This window comes from Cavia porcellus, unplaced genomic scaffold, assembly GCF_034190915.1.
Source record: "Cavia porcellus strain 051 isolate PalLab524CR breed Dunkin Hartley unplaced genomic scaffold, mCavPor4.1 scaffold_25, whole genome shotgun sequence".
NCBI lineage: Eukaryota > Metazoa > Chordata > Mammalia > Rodentia > Caviidae > Cavia > Cavia porcellus.
Window position 1 is genome coordinate 28,355,390 of NW_026947508.1, and position 22,542 is coordinate 28,377,931.

At 56.4% G+C, this 22,542-nt stretch overlaps 1 protein-coding gene across 1 annotated transcript; it reads right to left on the reverse strand.

Annotated features, from left to right (window-relative positions):
- Positions 1-248: 248 nt before the first annotated feature.
- On the reverse strand, positions 249-22,079 carry Col8a2 (collagen type VIII alpha 2 chain). The gene is made up of 4 exons (XM_063236075.1): positions 21,928-22,079; positions 13,960-14,003; positions 4,722-4,926; positions 249-4,177 (listed from the first exon to the last, which is right to left on the reverse strand). The coding sequence occupies exons 3-4, from the start codon at positions 4,909-4,911 to the stop codon at positions 2,259-2,261; spliced, it is 2,109 nt and encodes a 702-aa protein (XP_063092145.1). The 5' UTR covers positions 4,912-4,926; positions 13,960-14,003; positions 21,928-22,079; the 3' UTR covers positions 249-2,258.
- Between the last annotated feature and the right edge of the window lie 463 nt (positions 22,080-22,542).

The window sequence follows — 22,542 nt, forward strand, 5'->3', positions numbered from 1 at the left end:
CAGATGTTGAAACTTGGCCCTGGCCGTCCTGAGCCAATTGTCATGCTCCACTACCCCGGAGAGCTTGCAGGAATGTTCCAGTGAAGTTCCATCCATCTCCCCCAGCTCCAGCCACTGCCCTGCCCCCCTCCAATTTCTCCGAGTACCTCGCACATCTGCCTGGTACAGCCCTTGTGATGTATAGGACCCCAGAGAAGGCCGAGTGCCTTGTGAGACGCTGCTGCACCAAGCCAATTTCAGCACAGCGGTTTACAGGACAGGTTTTATTGAAGTGTGTCAATAGTGTTTTTCTTTTCAAAATGAACCCCCCCCTTTTTTTGGTCCCCCAGGGCATTTTTCCCAAATCTGTGACACAGGGCACATGTAAATAGAGAACTAAACTTCTTACACCAGGTTAGAAATGAAATTACTAGTAAGAAACATTTAAACCTTCATCTTAAAAAAAAATTAAGAATTAGAATACAAAAATGTACAAAGTAATGCATGTTTCATAGGTAAAACCTGACACTGTTTATCAAAGCAAGTCAGGTAACAATACCTGCACCTCAGATTCCATGAACACTTCAGAAACATCAGCCACCCCCTAAGGACTTCAGGGGTGAAACCTGGCAAACACTCAGCTCTGAAACTGCTTTTGGGCTTCCTTTGGGACCTCTTTCGTTCCATGGTCTCCCACTGGAAGCTAATTTGTGGGGATCACCACCCATCCTTAGGGAGTCAGATTATAGTGGCTTGACCCAGGGAAGGAGATTGAGCAGAGAAAGAACCCCACCAGGCCTGCTGAGACTCCTTGTTTTCTCTTGGCATTGGGAAGGGAGAAGTCCACCATGAACCCCAGCCAAAACCTCTTCTGAGTCTCACTTGGGCAGATTCGGCTTTGCATTCTTCCCTTTGAAAGCTAAAGTAGCCCACTTTGGAGCAGCTGAGGGCGGGAAGGACAGCTGGCTGTCAGGGAGCTGGGGGGACCACAGCATGGCCAGTCAGAGGTCACCAGTCATCCTCCCCTTTCGAAAGTCGAACTGGCCAGAGTCAGAGCAGAGCTCACCTTTGATACAGGGAAGTGTTAGCTTGGTGAGGAGTGAGTGAAACCTCAAAGGTAGGTGACCATGTTTCCTCGGGTCACCATCCACCATCACTGTCCTCGGTACCAATGTGGGGGGACCTTGCACTGAAGTGGGGGAGGGGCGGCTGCTTCCTGCAGAGGCGCCCTAATGGGAGAATGGCAAACACAGCACCCTTCCTCTGAGAGCCTTGGCCTCCCAGGCCTTAATCCTGCTTAGAACAGGAAATTGGAACCAGAGGTGCAAGCAGAGGACTCCCCCACAGATTAACCCCTCTAGGAGGGACATATATCCACACGTGATTCTTATTAAGGAAAGCAAATGGGAGCTTCATCCTCAAGCTTGTGTGTCTTGTTCATGGCCAGCTGAGAGGTGCCTTGCCTTTGAGACACTTGGGTTGGGGACAGCAAGGACCCTCTTACAATCTGGCTTGAGGCTGGACCCCGGCAGGTGAAAGGGGAGACAGGAGTATGCATGCTTGCTGCCCTTAGTCCACACCGTGGGCACACTTCCAGACACATCGCAGCCCACAGCAGTCCCCAGGGGCCTGTGCGTTGTCCTCATGCTAAACAAAGTGGGGAGGAGGAGGAGCAGCCATCTGTCCTCCCCTCGGAGGATCACCTTTCCTCATGACTGTTGCTGAAGCAGAAAAGGTTTCCACCCTCCCAGAAACCTGCAGAGGCCCTACAATTGTCCCTGCCATGGACAGACTCGTGCAACAGCATCATCCTGGGGTTGAGTTCCTGGCAAAGTATCCACACTATCCACTTGCAAGGTCACCCTTTTCTCCCTTTCCCCTGAAGATGACCCACTATCACATGCAGGATGTCCCCAGGGAACTGGAAGAACCCAACTCCTAGAGCAGGTGCTCTCCAGGGGCCACCAGGCAAAGGGATGAGGGAGCCCAGCCCCCCCTGCCTGTCAAGGACCACCGGCGTCCAGGACTCATGGGGGTTGGGCTGAATATCCTAGGGTCCTGCAGGGCAGGCACACAGTACAGCCTCGACACTGCTCAGACATGGAGGTGACAGGAACTCAGGCCAGCCCCTCCAGAAAATCTCAACCACATGTAGGGGCAAGGCCACCGCCACCTCTGTTCAGCCTTTGGTCTTTTTCTTTAAATGGAGGTCTTTGTAACTGAAAAGGTCGCTCTACCACTACAGAGGAGGAGGCCAGGGCAGCAGGGCTGCCCAGGGGTTATGTTGGGCAGAGCAAGAATCCTGAAAAGGAGGAGTGGATGTACTCGGTGGAGTAGAGTCCGTTGGCCTGGTCCGAGGGCATCTGCACCCAGACCTGGTCGTTGGGCCGCAACTGGAGCACGGCTCCTCCAGATGCCTGGTCCAGGTAGCCCTTCTTGTATTCGTCGTAGGTGTAGGTGGCTGGCACGTTGTTCTTGTACAGGGCCACCCACACATTGGTGCCCTTGACATGCACGTGGTATGCAAAATAGTACACACCACCTACAGGGCAAGTGAAGATGCCGGTGGCTGGGTTGTAGCCACTGTGGCCATTGTAAAGAGTCCGGTCAAACCTGACAGGCATGCCTGAGGCAGGGAAGGGTGAAGTGAGCACCGCAGTAAAGGCCGGCGTGGCATGGGTTGACAGCTCGCCCAGCCCAAACTGTGGCTTGCCCCCCTTGCCCAGCACGGCGCCCTCTACACCACCATTGGGCAGATGCAAGCCTGCGATGCCAGTCTCATCAAAGGCCCCTGGGGCACCAGGGGGGCCCGGAGGCCCAGGAGGCCCAGGGGGGCCTGTGAGCCCTGGGGAGCCAGGGACACCAGGGGGCCCTGTGGGCCCAGTAGAACCAGGTTCCCCCATTTTCCCTTCTCCAGGGGGCCCTGGCAAGCCTGGTTCACCTTTCAAGCCTGGAAGACCCTGGGGCCCTATAGGGCCAGCTGGACCCTGAAGTCCTGGGATTCCTGAAGGGCCCCGCAGGCCAGGCTGCCCAGGGAGCCCCAACTCACCCTTCTGACCAAGAGCTCCTGCTGCTCCTGGTCCCCCAGGGCGACCTGTGAAACCTGGCTCACCCTTGGGCCCAGCTGGCCCAGGGGGTCCATGGGTGCCAGGAAGTCCCCTCTCACCTGGAAGCCCAGGTTTCCCAGCCAGGCCACTGGGCCCTTGGTCACCCCGAATGCCAGGTACTCCTGGGGGCCCTTCAGGACCTGCCTCTCCCTTTGCTCCAGGAGGCCCACGTCTACCAGGGAGCCCTGCAGACCCAGGAGGTCCAGGGGGGCCCCCCAGACCCTGTGGGCCCTGCTCTCCTGGTTCCCCATCCTCCCCTGGCTCACCCCTGTCCCCCAAGAGCCCTGGGACCCCTGCTGGGCCCCTGTCCCCCTTGGGGCCTGGCAGTCCTGGCATACCATAACCAGTAGGGCCTATCAGGCCAGGGGGCCCCCGGGTCCCTGGCTCCCCTTTGGCCCCTACTGGACCTTGAGGTCCTGGCACCCCCGCTGCTCCTGGCACACCTACACCATCTACCCCAGGGGGACCTTTTGGACCCACAGCTCCTGGTTCCCCCCTCAAGCCTGGAACTCCAGGAGGCCCAGAGTCCCCTTTGTCTCCAGGGGCCCCCGGTTGCCCATCCAAGCCTGGTTTGCCCACACCAGGTGGGCCTGGGAGGCCAGGGGCCCCAGGGGCACCACTCTGCCCAGGAGCTCCTGGCAGCCCTGGCTGGCCCACTCCATTATCTCCCTTGACACCTCGATCTCCTGGGGGTCCAGGTTCCCCTTGGGGCCCTGGTTCTCCACGGAATCCCGGGGGGCCTGGTACCCCCTGGGGACCTGGTTTTCCAGGAACAGTAATGCCTGAGGGGCCAGGGAGGCCAGGGGGTCCTGGGGGTCCTCGGAGGCCCTGATCTCCTCGTATCCCTGGCTCTCCTCGAAGCCCTGGCTGCCCTGGTGGCCCAGCCTTGCCAGGGAGCCCAGGGGGACCAGCCTTGCCCATGCGCGAGAAACCAGGGGGGCCAGCAGGCCCAGGCTGTCCATGGAGCCCTGGTTTTCCGGTGCCTGGTTTTCCTGGGAAACCAGGAGGGCCAGGGGGGCCTCGAGGCCCGGGCTTCCCAGGGGGACCTGGTTCTCCTTTGAGGTCCATTGGCAGCAGAGGTAGAGGCATTTCTGAGAGAGAGAAAGAGAGAGAAGGGCAGTCAGAGGTGACCCCATCTACTCGTATGCATTACACTGGGACGGAGCAAGGCCCTGTCTACTCCTTAAGGCCACACCTGGCTCCCCTCTCTACACACCCTCCGCTCCCACAGGGGCTGTCCAGTGGCCATCTTGGGAGCTGCAAGCTATTGTCACGCAGGGCTTCTCGCACCCAACCTACTGAGACAGACTGAGCCTTCACCACGAACTTCAAGTGATTTCATCCCTGAATGACACTAGGTGGCACCAGCAGCCTGCCTTAAAGCCAGCTGGAGCAGAAGCCCCACCCCAGCTCCTCCATAACCTTCCTACCCACCCCAACCTGAAGACTACCTGTGTCCTCCAACCACAGCTGGTCTCTGGGCTTACCCGAGCCAGAGAGGCCACAGACAGCCTCAGGAAGAGCAGAGGGGACTCCAGTGGGGACTGGGGCTGTAGTGAGTGCTTGTGAGGGTCCGATGGCATCAGAGCGTTTAGCGGTTGGGAGCTGTCTGAGACATGGGCAGGGATGTCTCACCTAGGTACTGGCCCTTGCCCTCGCGGAACGGTGGTCCCACGGGTCCTTTCTGCATAGGCTGCACGTACTTCACTGGGGCGTAGCCTGCTGCCCCCCCAGCCCCACCACCGGAGGACACCCGTGGCCCACACCCCAGCAGCAGCAGCAGGAGCAGCAGCAGTGTAGGCAGAGGCGTCAGAGCCTCCTGCATGGCGTTCCTGGTGTGCTGCAGGAAGAAAGCACAAGGTCATCATCGAGCCGCCCCTGGGTGGCTGTGCAGTCCAGCTCCAGGGGCTCCCACAAAGATGGGACTTTAGATATTACTCGTAAGCAACTTCCAAAGTCCACAAAGGCAACCTCCCAAGCCTCTTCCAAGCCTGTGCTGGCTCTCCATCTCTGCCATTCCTGCAGGCTCACTGGACTCCCACGACCACAGCTCCCCCAGACAAGCCACTATGCAGCCTGATGTGCCTTCCAGAGCACCAGTCTGGTCCCACCATGCCCCCTGCTAACACCTTTGATGATAAGCCCTGCTACCATTTGCCAGGCTCTGGAGTGAGCTCTTCAGAGATCTGAACTCAATCCTTGAAACACTTGCACAAGCTACCGTCATCTCCACTCTTCTAGGTGATAAAGCCAATCTAAGTCCTTAGGAAACACATGGGACTTCTTAGGTCCACATGACTGCGTGTCATACTGAGGCACTTTCCAGCTCCTCACTGCTTCAGGATAAGGCCGTGCTGCTGAGCTCAATAGCCAAAGTTTTTTTTTTTTTTTTTTTTTTTTTTTTCCCTTGTAATACTCAGGGATTGGACTTAGGGGTGTTTTAGCACTGAGCTGCGTCCCTAAACCTCTCCTTTTTTTCTTTTTTTTTAAATTCTGAGATAGGTTTTTCTCAGTTACCCAGATGGGACTTGAACTTGTGATCCTCCTGCCACAGACTCCCTAGGATTATAGGTGTGCACCACCATGCCTAGCAAAGTAGGGTCTTCTAATCTGCTCTGGGCCTTTGTCACCAACCCCACAACCTACTGCCCTATCTCGTCCCCTGCCCGCACCCTGTAACCCAGAGGTGAGGCATATGTCCTGGGAGGGATCCTTATAGTCTGAGCTTCCATTTCTTTTCTTTGCTATGCTGGGGAGTGAACCAAGGGCCTCACATGTTAGGCAAGTATTTTACCCTTAGGAGACAGTGCCAGCCCTTGGCTCCCATTTCTACATTTGTAGAATGGTTTAATCCTTGTGTGGGCTTCCTGGGCTCCTTGGGCAGATGAGCGTGAGCTAAGGCCTGAAGTCCTGAGTCAGGGCCCAGCCATACAGGGCCTGAACACAGCAGGTGTTGCTGTCACACTGAGGCCTGGGGAAAGGCCCAGTGTGACTCTCAGAGCTACCGAGCAGCTAGGGGGTAGAGCTGGGATTTGAACCGGTCACTGAAGTGGCAGATCCCCAGACCTTCCCCAGAGCCTGTCTTCATTCTACATGTAGAGCTCTGTGACCCTGAGCTGGGAGCCCAGCCCCTACCAAGGTGGTCCTTATTTCCCATGTTCTTCCCTGCCAGGGATGGCTGCAGCTGTCCCCAGATGAAGAGCTGAGACAGCAGGGGGTTTCTTTGGATGGGAAAATATAAATAGCCCCTCATTTGAATGATGGCTGCAGATGCCCTACTTGTCACAACGGCCCTAAGAAGTAGGTTGTTAACTCACTTTTAAAAAATAACAGGTCTAGGGGCTAGGGATATAGCTCAGCAGCACAGTGCCTGCCTGGCAAGCACAAGGTTGTAAGTTCGATCCCCAGTACCAAAATAAAAATAAAAAATAACAGGTCTCGCAGGCATGGTGGTGCATACCCAATGTCTCACACTTTGGAGGCGCTGGCACTAGAGTGAGGCCTTGTCTCTTAAAGAAAAAAATGAAGCAGCAGGAGGAGAAGGAAGAGAAGAAAAAAAAAAAGGAAAAAGTCCACTGTATGGGTACAGTTCATCTTATGTTTTGACTGGGCTTTGCTTTGGGCCATTATGGGGTTTTTGTTTTCTTTTGGTACTGGGGATTGAACTCAGAACCTCACGTTTGCCAGACAGATGCTTACACCACTGAGCTAAACCCCTGGCCCTTGTTTTGGGCCACTGTGATCACCCAAGCTCTCCATGGCAAGAGGAAGCCTCAGAATCTGGGCCTCTTCCTCACCAGGCCTTGCTCAGCTAACTGCTATGCTGGGGACAGGCTAAGCGTTGAGTAGTGAGAACTGCCAGACTTCACATGTGTGGGCTTTAAAGGATGAGTAGGAGACTAAATTAACCATGGAGGCGGGAATGGAGATGCCAGTGGGGGACGACCCAGGCACCTGAGTCCTGAGCCCAACCGAAGCCTGCATGCTCCCGCTTTCTGGGCCAGCTGAGCTCTCCCTTTTGCAGCACCACAATGTCCTGCACTCCCACCCACAGAGTGAGGCAGGAGGCAGAGTGAGAGCCGCTTCCGGTTTAGGGAGACCAGGGCCAAGGTCAGGACACCACCACAAGCGAACCCAGGGCAGCCTGGCTCTGCGGAGGCCCAATCCACTCCCTGCCCTGGGGGCGGAGGGGTAATGGGGTTCAGATGAAAGAGTGGTCAGATGCACAGAATGCCAGGGTGTCAAGCCAACCAGGAACAGGGCCCCCTACCAAGGTGCCTACATTTCACCCCTCCTTGGTAACGAGGTCCTCCAGGAAATGTCCTATAACCCATCCCCTGTGGCTCCCAGAACCTGGTACACTGTATGTGTACATATATGTGTGTACCCAAGAGATCACAGGGGCTGAGCAGGTATTTGCACAAGGAAGAGAACAAATGACCACAGCTAAGCAGGCAGGTGTCAGGTGTCACTGAAAAGTTTTTCAGTGGAAATATTTAATTCCATTGTCTGGGGAAAGATGCTATTATGTGCCCCCATTCTACAGATCAGGAGACTGAGGTTCAGGGAAGCATGGTGATGTGCGCATTAGCCAGGAATGGACAGAGGATGAGGAAGGACAACAGCAGAGAGGAAGCCAGGGAGCAGCAGGGAGGCTGGAAGGAGCGGCTGTCCTCGGAGCTGGAGGGAGGCTGCTGGGCACCTAGACAGAGCAGTCAGCACCTGCGGCTGAGCATGGGGCTGAGAGGGGAATGGAGCAGGGTGCCAAGCTGTTCTGGGGCTGCAGAAGGAAGTAGCGTCCAACTCGGCACCCCACCTGCCCCAGCCACCGAGCCCCATGCTCACCTGCCTCCCTGTCACTGCAGCCCCACGCATGCCAGCTCCCTGACTTCTTCCACCTGGAGCGCTCACTTGGCACTGTGCACCACAGATGCCCACAGCGTGGAGCCCGTGCCTGCTGTCGTGGCTCTCTGCTCTCCTGGCTCCCACACTGTCCCGCCGTGTGCCCAGCAAAGGGCCTGGCAGGCACCGATGCTCTGAAATGGCTATGAACTCAGTTCACCATCAGATCCACCCACCCATCCACAAGGTCTCTCACATCCCTGCCCAGCTGCCCCCGGCTCGGCCCTTGACTCTCAAGATCAACATCTGCTGAGCATCCTTACCTGGCTTTCCTGAGATGCCTCCCCACCATTTCCTTCTCACTCACTACTTACTGTCCCACCCCCAGATACCCGGGCAAAACAGTGAGCGAGCGTCACTTCCAGCCCTGCCTTCCCTAGGAATCAAAGAGTCTCTGCACACTGTGTGGGTGCCCTCCCTTTCAGCCAACCTGGCGGGGCGGAGTTGAGGCCCTAACCAGGCACCGCCCCTACTCCCAGCACTTGGGAGGCTGAAGCAGCAGGCTCCAAAGCTTGGGGCCAATCTGGACTATGCAGCAAGACCTTGTCTCAGAATGAAGCCACACACAGCGGCACACACCAGCACTCTGGAGGGCTGAGGCGAGGAGGGTCGCAAATCAAACCCAGCCTGGACAATTTGGTGATACCCAGTCTCAAGACAGAACATGGAAAGGTCTGGGAATGTAGCCAAGTGCAAAGGCCCTGGATTCAATGTCCAGCACCGCGTATACACGCGCACATCCATACGCACAGAGATACGTACAGATGTAAATAAAAACTTAAAAGAGATGGGGATGTAGCTCAGTGGTAGAGCAGTCCTGGGTTCAAACCCTAGCACCAAAAGAAAAACCGCCACTGATAATTCAGTGGTTCCCTTCCTCAGACTCTGCAGACACACCTCACAGGCCCGAGGGGCTCCCACGGCTAGGAAGGAACTGAGATGGCTCCTTCCTGGTTTTCCTCCCGTGGGATTCCAAGCAAGGGGTCAGGAAGGATCCTGAGGCTCAGGCCGGCTCTGCCAGTGACTAGCTGTGTGACCTTGGGCAAGTCACCTTACTCTCTGGCGACCTGGGGGAGTGTGGACAGGAAGGAGGCAGGCTGGGAAGGGCACAGAGCCTGCCCGGGGTGGGGGGCTGGGGGACACATTCAGGAGACGCTGATTCAGGGGATTGAGCTGTGGCGACGGCGGGGTAGACACGCTGTTTGGACAGCTGCAAGTCCTTAACGGGGATTTCCCCCCTTTTCAACAAATCCCCATAAAACAGCCTTTCGTCCAAGTCAGCGTTTTGAGGCAGCCTGCCCTCCTCCCAGAATGGCTGGAAGTGGGTGCTCCAAGGTCTTTCAGACCAAGAGGGTAAGTGGGGTACAGCAGAAAAGCAGAAAGAAGCCCCTCCCCTGGAAGTGGCCAGCAGGAAGTGGTCAGGCAGTGCTGACAGTGACTCTTCCCAGCAGCCCCTCTCTCAAAGGGTCCTGTCCCAGCAGGAGAGACCCAGGTGACCCTTTGGGACTGAAACAACTGTCCATTCCCGATCCCATTTCCCAGATGCGCCATGGAGGTCCAGACAAAAGGAGGGGGTATGGCGGGGAAAGTGTCACCCGGTACCCAGGGGACCATGCAGGGGTGAGGCTGACAGTGTACCCCCTTGGGGAAGGTAGGTGGAACCGTCCCTCGAAGCATCCTGCCCCCACCCAGCCAGCCAGCCAGCCAGCAGTGCAGTGCCGAGAGCGGTGGGGAGGCTCTGCGAGCCTGGCCGGCCAAACCACAGGTATGTTATGAGACGCTTCCTGTTGTGGAGACATTTCTGCGGGATCCACTGCCCGCGGCTCCCCTGCCGCCTGGCTCCCCGCTCCCCCACCTTGTCCTCTGCTCTCTCCCTGGTCTCCAGGCCTGCCTCCACTCTCTGCCCGGCCTTGGCACCTCACCAGCTGAGCAGCAGCTCTTGTTCAGGCTCTGGCTAGAAGGAGGCTGGCACTGGGGCTGCTAACGCCTTCCTAGGTCCAGGCAGCCCCTGGACTCCGGCACAGCTCCTTACCAGCTGGGGACACTGGGCATCTGACCACCTAACTGCTCTGGATCTCAGTGCCCTCATCTGCAAAAGTATCACTTGGCCTGTGCCGTCAGCCCTTGCAGATGTGCTGCCCTGTCCTGCTCCTGACGGCCAGGAGTCCTCCTCAGCCTCCTGTTGCACGCAGCACCTCCTCCAGCCCTTCAAAGACAGGTGACTGCCTGCCAAAGACCAGACCTACTGAAATGAATCTGTAACGTCAATTTTCTGGTTTTTGCTTTTGTTGTGCTTGTTGTTTTCTTAAGACAGGTCTTGCTATGTAGCCCAAGCTGGCCTCAAACTTGACATTTTTCTGCCTCAGCCTCTGAAGTGCTGGGTTACAGGTATGCACCACCGTGCTTAATTTTCATGCTTTTCTTTGACCAGTTCTGAGACAAAATGGACCAGGAGCCACAGAGCCCACTTGGGACTGGCCTCCCCACCTTGAGGCATGACATCTGCTGGGAGGCCAGGCTTCCCCAAGGTTCCACCGGCTCCCCGCTCACCCATCTCTGCCAGGCTTTTCCTGTTTCTCCTCAGGGCCCTGCCTGCTTCCTGCCTCTCCACCAACTGTGCACACAGGCCTGGTCCTCCCCATCACCTTGTCTCCCAGCCTCCCTGGCCAGGCTTCTGGAAGGAACTGTCCAAACCCCTTGCTCCCCACGGTGCCTCACCCGCCTGGCACCCCCATGGCACTGCCTTGTGACCTGCTCTCCTGCCTCCTAGAAAGTTCCCTGGGGGAGGCCTCCCCACCTGAGGAGCTCCTCTCTTCTCTCTGGGTGTTTCTCCTGCTGGATCCTTTCTAGCCAGAGCCAAAGCCAGGGCCCAGCACTCCCCAGCTCCTGCGGCAGTGCCACCCATCCCCAGGGACCCTCACATCCCGGCCCAACTCCCCCACTCAGCCCTAGACTCTGAGTCCAGTGTCAGCCAAGCATCCTTGCCTGGCCAGATGCCTCCCCACATCTGCTGCCATTTCCTTCTCACTCATTACTTACTGTCCCACCCCCTGGTACCCAGGCGAAACTGTGAGCATCACTTCCCGCTCTTCCTTCCCTCGGACTTAGAGTCTCTCCACGCCCTCCCTTTCAGCCAGCTCAGCCCCTACTCGTTGCCCTTCCGGGCGCTCTTGTGTGTGGACATGCAGGACATGCTCCTTTCCCTCCAAACCCTCACTCTAATTATTTTTGTTGTTGTTTTGTACCAGGGATCAAACCCATGACCTCACGCTGCCAGGCGGGCTCCTGTGTCACTGAGCTGTATCCTTGGCCACCCTGTTCTAATTCTTTTTTTTTTTTTTTTTTTTTGTCTTTTTCCTTTTTATCGGTACCGGGGATCGAACTCACGACTGCCTGCTTGCAAGGCAGGCGCTTATGCCGCTGAGCTAAATCCCCAGCCCTCACCCTGTTCTAATTCTATGCACTCTGTCTCCTCCATTTCTAGTACCTCTGTTCCTTCCCCTGTGGCCTAGGAGAAACCTTGTACTCCCCCCAAATGCAGCCCAGTGCCTGGCACATCCCAGCCGCTCAGGAAAGGTTTGTGAAACAGCCAAACTCTTACCTAGACAGTCGTAAAAAAATCTCTCTGAGCCCGTGGGCCCTGCTTTTCTCTGTTGTCCTCAATAGAGCCCACACAGCCTCCCACTAGCTTCTCACGCTACTGAGACAGTTACACTTTCTCGGCCCCATTTAACTTGGGCAGGGGACGGGCCAACACATGCGTCTCTCACAAGCTCTGGGTGACGCTGACATGGTCTGTGGACCACTCTTTGGCAAAGCTCTGGCAACTCTGCCCGTGGCTCCACTGCCATGGGTTCTCCAGCAGCTCCCCAGGACTGACAGGATACACACCGTGTTATTCTGCAATCCCTGTGGCTTCCAGGAGGAGGCACACACTTTAGACTCTCAATTGTGGACCAGTTAGAAATCGGGGAGGCTGACAGGGAGTCTTACAGAACACATGTGGGCCTAACAGCCAAGAGCAGAACACCAAGGACCAGTCTGTGGATTCAGGGCCACAAGGGTGGTACTGTGCTGCCTTGTGTCCCTTTCTCAGTGTCCCTGTCCCTGAGCCACTCTTCACCTGCCTGTGAAGGTGCCTCAGGTGTCTCTGTCTCTATCCTCCAACCTATCTGCACACCACCTCCATCTGGGACTGGCTTTCTCTGTCCCCTCCCTTGTCCTTGTGCCTAGATCCCTGAGTTCCACAGGCATCAGTCACTGGCAGGACCAGTGAAAGGCCAGTCCTGCGGATCCACACCTCCTGCTCACCTTGGGCCTGTGTTTGCCCTCTCTAGATGATACCTGAGCAGCCCACAGAGTCTAGCATCGACCTGGGTCTCCATGCTGAGCCACTAAAAGACTCTCAGACCCCCAAGTTTATATGTACAGTGAGGCTACTCCAAAGCCAAAGAGCTGCCTGGAATCTGGCAGGCTGCCTGAGGGCCCCTCATCTCCCAGGTAGAAACAGGATGAGGCGTGCCCCTGTCCATCTTGTCTGTCCTATCAAAACCCAGCTTCAGTTCCATTCAAAACCAAGCATCCATCCGTCACCCTAGCAAGCAAGGTGCCCAGACCACATGTGACCTTAATTTTTTTTTTTTTTTTTTTGTACCAGGGATCGAACTCACAACCTCACACTTACCAGGCAAGCGCTTGAACCACTGGGCTAAATCCCTGTCCTAGAACCTTAATTTTGGAAGCAGATTTAGAAGGAGGCCAGAAGGACAAGTCAGAATTTGCTAGGCCCTGAGGGACAGGTGATGGCAGGAAAGTCCAGGCCAAGAGCACAGCAAATGTCTGGACAGCAGGGACATCTCAGCAGCAGTGAGCCTGTGGGTGTGGAACTCAGGAGACAGACATGGGCTGCAGGGAAGAATACAGGTCTGTGGGCTGGGGTAGCTTTAGACTGAACAACAGCCATGCACTCGCCCAGGCTTAGGGAGTGAGGGAAGCCCACCATGCCTGGGCTCCACCCCAGGACCCCAGGATGGGTACCCCAGACCTCTCCTTTACCTGCACAGCCCTCTCAGCCTGGATGGCTCTTTTCACCCTCCTCCTCCTCCCACCACTCTGGTCCTCATTTAAAACCCACCCAAGCACCTCCTCCTCCGAGCAGCTTTCTCTACCTCCCTCCCTTGGGGCCTGTGCCAGCCTCTCTCCCTGCAGGTCATCTCTGACCATCCTGACTCCCACCTTGGCCCAACTAACAGGGTGGCTTCTGCGAGCTTCTTTCTCCCTCAGGTGACAGCCTTTACTTTCCAGGCCCCCTGGGTTCTGCCACTTCTGCTAAACACCCCGACATCCCCGGGAGAGGAAAAGCATCCAAGCAGTAACAGCAGCAGAGGAGCCAGAAAAGGCCAACAGGGACAGGGCCCAGGCAACTGTGGACCCTCGGGCCCAGCTGGTGCCACCATTTGCTTCTGCCAGGACTGATTTGAGGGCCCCAGTTCCAGCCCCTCCCCTGCCCCCTAGCCACAGGCCAGGCAGCAGTGCACTCCGCCTGCCGTCCCTGCCTTCTGGTTCGCATTTGCAGCCTTTTCCGGAGCGCCACCCGGCCGCTGCAACCCAGCCTGCCAAGATTCCTGGGCCCCGGCGGCTTCCCTGAGTGGTGGCGGCGGGCAAGCAGCAGCAGGAGGGGTTGGACTGGAGAGGGCCTGGCAGGAGCGAGGCCCACTGGCCACTGCACCAGCCCCGCCAAGCAAATAGGGAGCCAGGTGAAACTGTTCACAAATGAAAAAAAAGCTGCTTCCGAGTTGAGCCAAGGTTTTAAAACCCAGGCTCCGGAAGCTGAGGTCACCTGCAAGCTGGGCACAGCTGGGCCAGGGGGTCTGGAGACAGGGGCTCTGCTGTGGCAGGAGGAGGTTCAGAGGCATCAAGCCCAGGTCTCCTCCAGTCCAGGAAGTCAGAAAGCTGCCCGAAGTTGGCTTACCTTTCAGGTCGGAGGGCTGGGAAAGATCCCAGCAGCGGCAGGGCCTGAGGACAGAGGAGAGTAGCAGTGAGAAGACACCAGGAGCAGGGAGCCCCCTCACTCGCCCCAGACACCCCAGCCTGCTCCCTGGCTTCTGATCGGCAGCCCTGCTAGAACCGGGGCCCACGTTAGCCAGGCTTCTCAGTTCCACTCCTGCAGGAAGCACCACACTCTCCCACTCCTCTTCTTTGACCGGTGCATACCAAGTACTGCCTTCTGGTTGCTGGCCCACGGTTCACCTAGCTCTTCCCGTCCTAGAGGAAGCAGCTTCCGTATACTAGGGTGCATGCTGGCCAACTTCTTTCTTTTCTCCAGGTCAGGTCTGGTCGGGGGTGACCTTTATTACAGGGTGACCATCCCTTCCAGGGAAGCACCTATTGTATGCAGGACCCAAGGCTGAACTTGGAACACAGAAATGTCTCCATGCCCTGCACTGCCCTGGAGGAACTGGGGTATCAGACAAGTGGCAGTCATACAAGTGGCTGAGACCTGTGGGCTGGAACACTGTTCCCTTCCCACCTCCACTGTGAGACTTCGTGAAGGAAGGAACACAGGCACTGAATGCTAAAGGGTGAGCAGAGGTTTAAGAAAAAGGACAGGTAGAGGAAAAGTCCAGAAGTGCAGTGGGGCTGGGGAGAACAAGCAGGAACCAAGGCGGGGCCGTGTGGGAGGAGCCTAGAACACCCTGTGTGCGGTTCTCTGGAGATCAATGGGGAGCCAGGAAAAGCTGCTAAATAGGAAAATGATGTCTGCTTCCACCAGGCATAACGTCAGGCTCTGGGACAAGCCCTGCTCCAAGTCATACTGCCGCATATAGAGGGGCTGGGGCTGGAGTCCAGACTCAGACACCACTCCTGGGTTGATGGGGAAGGGATCCCCAGCCAGCCCACCTGGCAGGGAGGCCTCCAGCCGCGTCACTCTCTCCTCCAGCTGCTTGCTCGCCTCTGCCCGCTCCCATGGAAACTCTGACATCCAGCCCTCTCTAGCCGCTCTGGCAGCCAGGTGCCAGAGCCAGGGCTTCCAAGGCCTCTGCTCCAGCTTGGCTGAGCACTGCCTTGGCCCCGTAGCTCTGAACACCGTGACCCCAAGGCAGGTCAGGAGGCTGCTTGCTGAGCCCCCAGCCTGGCTGTCCTGGGCCACAGCCTGACCCCTGACTACAGCTTCTCTAGCCCAGACCCTTCTCCCACCTTGTACTGGAGGGGAAATGACTTTTGTTGGATCTGGGATTTGAAGGACAAATACAAATTTAATGGACTAGTGGTGGGGAAAGACAACTGTCCAGGACCAAGGGGACAGTGTTGGTCAGGTACAGAGGTGGGAAATCCCTGACATATTCATGGGACTGAGAGAATTAAGACAACATTAAGAAACAAATGAACTAGGGGGCTGGGGATTTAGCTCAGCGGCATAAGCACCTGCCTTGCAAGCAGGCGGTCGTGAGTTCAATCCCCAGTACCGATAAAAATGAAAAAGACAAAAAAAAAAAAAAAAAAAAAAAAAAAGAAGAAACAAATGAACTCATAAATCATGGATAAATTCATTGTACCCTTATGGGTATTTTCATGGATCATCTCTTATTTTATGGCGATGGTGGGGCAGAGACAGGGTGTCTCTGTAGCTCAGGCTGGTCTTGAACTCTTGGTGATCCCCCTGCCTGGGCTTTGTTTTATTTGTTTTTGCAATACCGAGGCCTTAGCACTTTACATCCCCAGCCCATTTTCAATGTATTGTTTTTATTTTGAGACAGGGTCTTGTTAAGTCACTAAACTGTCTGGGTTTGTTGAGCTGAAATTTGCAGTCTTTTTGTTTGAGCCTAGCTCCCTGAGTGTCGGGATGACATGCATGCACCAGTACCCCCAAAGCGCAGGCTCTTAACACCAACCATACAAAAGACTTGACTTGATGTGAGAAGGCCTGTCTCAGGCAGATGGGGAAATGCCTTGGGATCAGGCTCAGAGACCTGGGCCCAGCCTAGAGCTAGCGTCCCTTCTCCCTCCATGCCTGTCCTGAAGTACATCGTGTACACTGGTCATAGCACTGGGTACACTCCAGACTACTCCACCAAGCCTCCCTGGAATCCAGTAAGGCTGGAACTACTGACCCATTTCACTGAGGAGGAGCTCAGAGCTCAAAGGGGACACATCCATTCCCCACAGGTAGGAGGCAAGATCTGTACCCCGCTCTGCCCACTCCCCAGAAAGTCAATGCCCTGCACACTTGGGCTTCCTGGAGCTCTGGCACTTGCTTCCCCACCAATCCCACCCATACTTCTTTAACCCACATGGCGCCAGGCTAGGCAAGGCTGGGCACAGAGGGACAGCTATGCCCAAAAGCCTTAGTTGCCACCACAGTGCACCAGGGCTGGGCCCCACAGCTGTGCCAGAGCAGCTCCCAGCCTGTTCAATGGGACTCTGTTCTCACCTCACCTTGGCCTCCCTAATCCCCCTCTCACGTCCCTCCCCTGGCGATATCTCCCCTTTGCACAGTGTGCCACTGCCAGCTAAATCCCAGGCCAGATGTGGGTGGGACTGTCTGGATCCCCTGTCCTCCAGTAGCTTCTGAGGGCTATGGGGCTCCCCAGGAGGCTGACCAGACCTTAGGCCCCTTGCTCCATTTCAAGACTCCAAACTCTGATGTCAAGGGCCATGAGTAGACAATCATCTCTTCATACAGATTAGGCTCACAGAGTGTAGAGGAGAGACATCTCCATTTTTGAGCAATTACTATGAGCAACTTCTGGGCTAAAAGTCTCATGGGGGCCTTCCAGGAGTGGGGGCACACACTTGTAATCCCAGGACTCAGGAGGCTGAGACAGGAGGATTGCTACCAGTTTAAGACCAGCCTCGCTACATAGTCAGCTCAAGTTTAGTCTGAACTACATAGCAAGACCTATCTCAAAAAAAAAACAAAATAAAACAACATCAACAAAACATAGGGGCAAATGTGGTGATGCATACACAAAATCCCAGCACTGGGGCAGGAGGCTGAGCTTAGAGAATGGCCAAGTTCAACTCCACCTTGGGCAATTTAGCAAGATGTTATCTCAAAATAAAATTAAGAAGAGCTTGGGTGGATTTGACTTCCAGTACCACCCGAAAAAAAAAGTGTGGGTTAAGAGAATTACTCTGGAGCCCATGCATTCTCATCCTATGAAGTTCTCTTAACCTATCTGGTGCCTCAGCTTCTTCCATCAATACAATGGGATCAACTCGTACTTCACAGAGCATTGGAGAGGGTTGGACAAGCTTTGTGTATCAGTATCAGACTTAGAGGGTTCCTGGTTGGACATCCAGGAACCCTCAGCAAATATTCACTATTATTACTATAAATATCACTGCCATGACACTGCCCAGCAGCACCAGAGGTATTTTATTATAAACCTCATTTCATAGATAAGAGACTCTGAGAAGACATTCATCCATGTTCGTCAGCCAACCAGAGGACAGTCCCAGAGTTCAGTTCCCAGCCGAGTGATCCAAGATGCTGAAGCCAGGCCCCACTTCCCCTGCTGAGGCATGGTGTACCTGGGGGATCCTCTGTACCCCCTCAGCCCCTGCTGCCTGATCCCAGGGGTTCTGCCCCCACCCCAGCCCTGCTGCGGCTGCAGGAGGGGGTTCTGCATTCCTGGCTAAGCAGCCGGATTTGCTGTGCTCCCAGAACTATGAAAAGAATGTTTGCCACGAGCTGAGCCGTGGTCGCCTGTCAGGGAGCGTGGCCTGGAGGCCCACGCAAAGCTGTGTGGCAGCCAGCACAGTGGGAGAGGAGGAGGCCAGACAGAAGGGAGGACTCCGCATCAGGAGGGCTGTGAACCCTGGATGGGGTGGAGGCCAAGGAACCAGCCTTTGAGATCTTTCAGGAGTGAAGAAATGAGGCCTCCACCCTACAACTTGTTTCTCCTCCCCACAGGCTGTGGAGAGGCCCAGGCCGGCACCACTGGCCCATTCTCTGAATGGGATTGGGAGACTCTGAGGAGAGATCACCTGAGGTCACACAGCAGCCGGTGGCAGGACTGAGACCCGGGGCCAAGGTACTGAGCTGATCCCTTCCTCCTAGCAGCTGTCATCCCTCACACGGCCCACCAGAGCCCACCAAGGGCTCCAAGATACAAGAAAATATTGCTTTAGGCCTCACTGTTTAGACGCTCCCTGGGCCTGGCTTTCCCCTACCTGTCACTCCACATGCTGTCCAACTACTCCATAAAACACTTTGTACTTCGTAAATGCCTGGCACTCTGTGAATGCCCAACAATTAAGGCCCCATTTCTTTCCCACTAAGCCAAGTTCTGAGGAGAAAAGTGGTCACGATCGGTAGATAAGTCGATCAAGAGTCATGGGGTCTCACAGACCTGGGCATGAATCCTGGGCAGCACCCAGCACAGATCAGATCACTGCCTGTACTTAGCCTTCTGCTAACTGGGCCACCCATCCCTGCTCTGCAGCTGGTTTCAAGGATTAAGTGAGACAAGAAACATAGAACCTGATACACAGCAAGAGCCCAAAAACTCCAGCTGTTACCCCTCCTTCAAGGAGATTGAGACAGGAGTTATGTTAGAAAACCTCCAGTGGTGAGGTTCCCTGCACCCCAGATCCCAGATGGTCCTATGAAGCACAGTAGCCTCTAGGAGGAAGGAGTCCTCCGTCCAGTGTCCTTGCCTCTGGTCTCAGGTCTGCCACCACCTGCTGTGTGACCTCAGGTGATCTTTCCCGTGAGTTTCCCGATCTCGTCCCATCCATGAGATGGGCCAGTCGTGCCAGCCTGGGCCTCCCCATGAGGCACCAGCCCCCTGCCACCCTCCCATATGGCTTTTTTTTCTTCACAGTAAGGAGCTCACTTCCAACCATGTGGCTCTTCTGCCCTCCATGAATCTTGCCCACCCTGGCAGCATAGGGACAGCCACCCTTCCATTCAAAAATTTCCAAGAATTTGAATGGAGGCCAGGTCTTCCCCAGTCCTCTCCCAGGATCCAGACAGGTGGGTGGACACTGATGGGAAATCTGGTGATGTGGGGGCTGGGGATTTAGCTCAGCGGGCATAAGCACCTGCTTTGCAAGCAGGCAGTCGTGAGTGCGATCCCCAGTACCGATAAAAAAAGACAAAAAAAAAAAAAAAAAAAGGAAATCTGGTGATGACGCAGGTACTACCCCCCAAGTGGGACTTGAGACTATCCCTTACCTCTTTATAGGTAAAATGATCCTGGAGACAAATAGTGACATTCCCATTTTGTAGATAGGGAAACTGAGGCACAGGCTGGGAAGTACCAGGTTTATCTGACTCCTAGCATCAGCTCTTCTCCACAGTGCTCGTGCTGCCCTCTCTCAAGGTCTATGTCCACACTCACCTGCCTGGCAATGCCCACAGAGCACAGCAGGTTTGGAGTTTGTTTCCTGGACTCTATGCCTGGTGTCTGGACACACGTGTGCACACTCTGACCCTCCACTGACAGCCAGGTTTATATACATACCCAGGCCTCCCGGATACTGCCCTCACACTTGTGGCCACACTCAGCCCCCACTCCCACTCACTGTAGCTTATCAGATCCTACGTCTCCCTGCACCCTCTTCTGGGAACAGTCCACACCCACCCAGGGCAAAGCTGTTAGTCTACCCTCACCTCATTCTCCATCCATCCCACCTCTCATCCCCATGGCAACCACCCACTTCAGCCCCCTTCACCTTCACCTTCCTCCTCAACTATCCAAAGTCTCCCTGCCGCTAAGGTTCTCCCCTTCGCCACAGCCCCCAGAGCAGCCAGAGTGGCTCCTGAGTTGTGTCGCTGGGTGCCCATCTCTAGACAACGGCCTTGGGGATCTGCCCTCTGAGTAGTGAGTCCTCCCACTCCCCACTGTGAGCTTCAAAGGCACCATACTACTCGCTGTCCCTGAGAGACCTTGCAGCTCCCCACAGGACGCCCTCCCACAACCACCCCTCATACCTGTCCAAACTTTCTTTTTAGGGGGTACTGGGATTTGAACCAAGGCCCTAAACTTTCCAGGCAGGTGCTGCACTGCTGAGCTACATCCCTAGCCCCAAAATTCTTATTGTCCTTAAAAGCTTCAGTCACCTCTTAGGAACTCCAACCATCCCCAGTTCCACTCCTCAGCCCTTCGTTTTGACTTGCATGATGCCCTCCTCTTAGGGACTTGACAGGTACCTCTGAGATCACAAGTGCACCCTACCTGAGAGGCCACTGTGCCTCAGGCCACTTCCTCCGAGGGCCCACACCTGCTGCTGGGGGCCTGGAGTGAGCTGGGGTTGTGACACGAAGCTGGGCTCAACCCAGCCCAATCCTTTGGTGGGCTTGGGCTCAGAGCAGAGGCAGCAGTGGGGTTTGGGGCTCAGGCTGAGAGCCTTCTTTGCTGTTTCTCCTCCCTCTCACTAACTAACTCATTCACTTCCAGTTTTCCTCTCCCCTTCCTGTGGGGCAGAGTGGAAACACTCATGCTCACTGCAGCAGACAAATTGAAACCGGAGAGACAGACCCTGGTGAGCATGCTGAGTGTGAGTGTGCGTGTGTGCATGCTGTCCTGTCTGAGAATGTCTGCGCGGGCCACGTGGGGGCTGCCATGTGTCTGCAGGAGTTTAGGGAGTGCGTGTGTGCGTGTGTGTGTGTGTGTGTGTGTGTGTGTGTGTGTGTGTAAGCGTGCATGCTCACTTGTGCGTGTGCATCCACCTATCACTGTTGGAGCATTTGTGGTGGCGTGGGTTTCAGTAGAGATGCTCATGTGTCTTATGAATGTTTAATTCAGCGTGTGACTGTGTGTGGTTCTCAGCAGGAGGGAGTATATTTGTGCGTGACTCTGCGATCTGTGGTTTGTTCTCATTATCTTTTTGGGGTTGACTGTGTGTCAAAGGGTCTGTGAGTGTTCACTAGTCTAGTAGGAGGCCAGCAGGGGCATCTACGCCCTGACAAAAACTGTGGCTCTCTTGTGTCTCCCCGAACTGCTACCCTCAGGGTCAGTCCCTTAGTTCAGTCCCCAGGGAGAGACCCCAGCTGCTTGATCCTCCAGCATTGCTGCTCCAATGCCCTCTGGCCTCCAGTGCCCACCATAACTCTGTGAGGCTTCCTTTCATAAGGGCAGCAGGCAAGAGGAAAGTTTCTGAAGGCCAGGACACCCTACAGGAGGCCAATGGCACTCCTGTGTTGGAACTAGCATGTTCTCTCCCATGGCAATGTCTCACACAGAGACATACACATGTACATGCACACACACATGCGCAAAACTCAGAAGGGTCTGCTCTTCCCCACTGGCAATTCCTGGATCCCTGGGCTATCTGGGGACCTCATGGAGCCAGTGTGTCCCTAGACCCAAGACAGACACACTGGGCAGCTGTTTTGGGGTCCTGGGACCCCAGGCCCCCTTTTCAGCCTTCACAAGTCTCACTCTGGAGCTGGGGGAGGTGCAGAGCCTCCCGCAGGGACATTCCTTAGACCCTAGGTCTCCAGTTTGGGGTGTAGGGCACCCAGGACACCTAGTTTAGGAGCGACTTGGGGCAGAGGTAGAAAACCCAGGAATTGGGAGATCAAGGCAAAAGAGAAAGGCCGAATACAGTGGGGGTGGTGATGGTGGTGGGGCTAGGGCGCCACACGGGCCCCTCACTTCCCCATCACCTCCACCACCCCGCTAGGAAGATCTGTTATTCCCACTTTACAGGTGGGGAGCGAGACTCGGGTGAGTGACCCGCCCAGAGCCACATCGGCAGGACTCCACGGGGCACTGTCCGAGGCCCGGGCCGCAGGAGTGGGGGGCTGCAGCTGGGTTTCTGCCCGGCGCAGGGATGGGCTCCCCTGGGCCTGAGCCGCCATCCCCCCGGGTGGGGGCGCCGGCCCCGCCGTCCATCAGCCCGGCTGTGGTCAGTCCCCGTCGGGTCCGGGGTGCTGTCTCAGGGGAAGCCTGGGTCCCGCCCGCAGAGCCCCGACTCCAGCCCTTACCTGCAGGACAGCTCGAGGGTGGCCGGGCGCGGGCTCCGGGCTCGGCTCCGGCGGCGGCGAGGGGCTCCGTGCCCGCGCTCGGGGTCCGCGTCGCTCTGCGGCCGCCGCGCGCGAGTCGGCGGGACAGCGGGCGGGGGAGGGCGCGGGGCGGGGCGGGGCCTCCCCGCCTCTTTCCACGGCCGCCGCCAGGCCCTCGCCCCGCCCGGCTCGGACACCGCCTCCCCCACGCCGCCCCGGGACCCCGCGGACGGACGGACGGACGGCCGGCGACGTCCCCACGCCGCTCCCCCACGCCAGCGTGTGGGCACAGCGCGTCCCGGACGGACCTCTGCCCTCGGAGGCTGCCTGTTTAGGGGGAGACGGGCCCCTCTCAAAAGTGGGGATGGTGTGGCTGCTAAGTGAGGCGTCCACAGAGGACCTCCCCCAGACGGTGACTGGGCCGAGCCGGGAGGACAGCAGGAAGGGTCAGCAGGGGTGGTCACCGCACTAGGGAGTGATGTGGTCACAGAGACAGACAGGGGCCGTGCTGAAGCTGATGAGATTTCACCTGCAGGGACGTGGGGAGCCACCAAAGACTCTGGAGGCATCAGATTTGTGCTTTGAAAGAGCACCCTG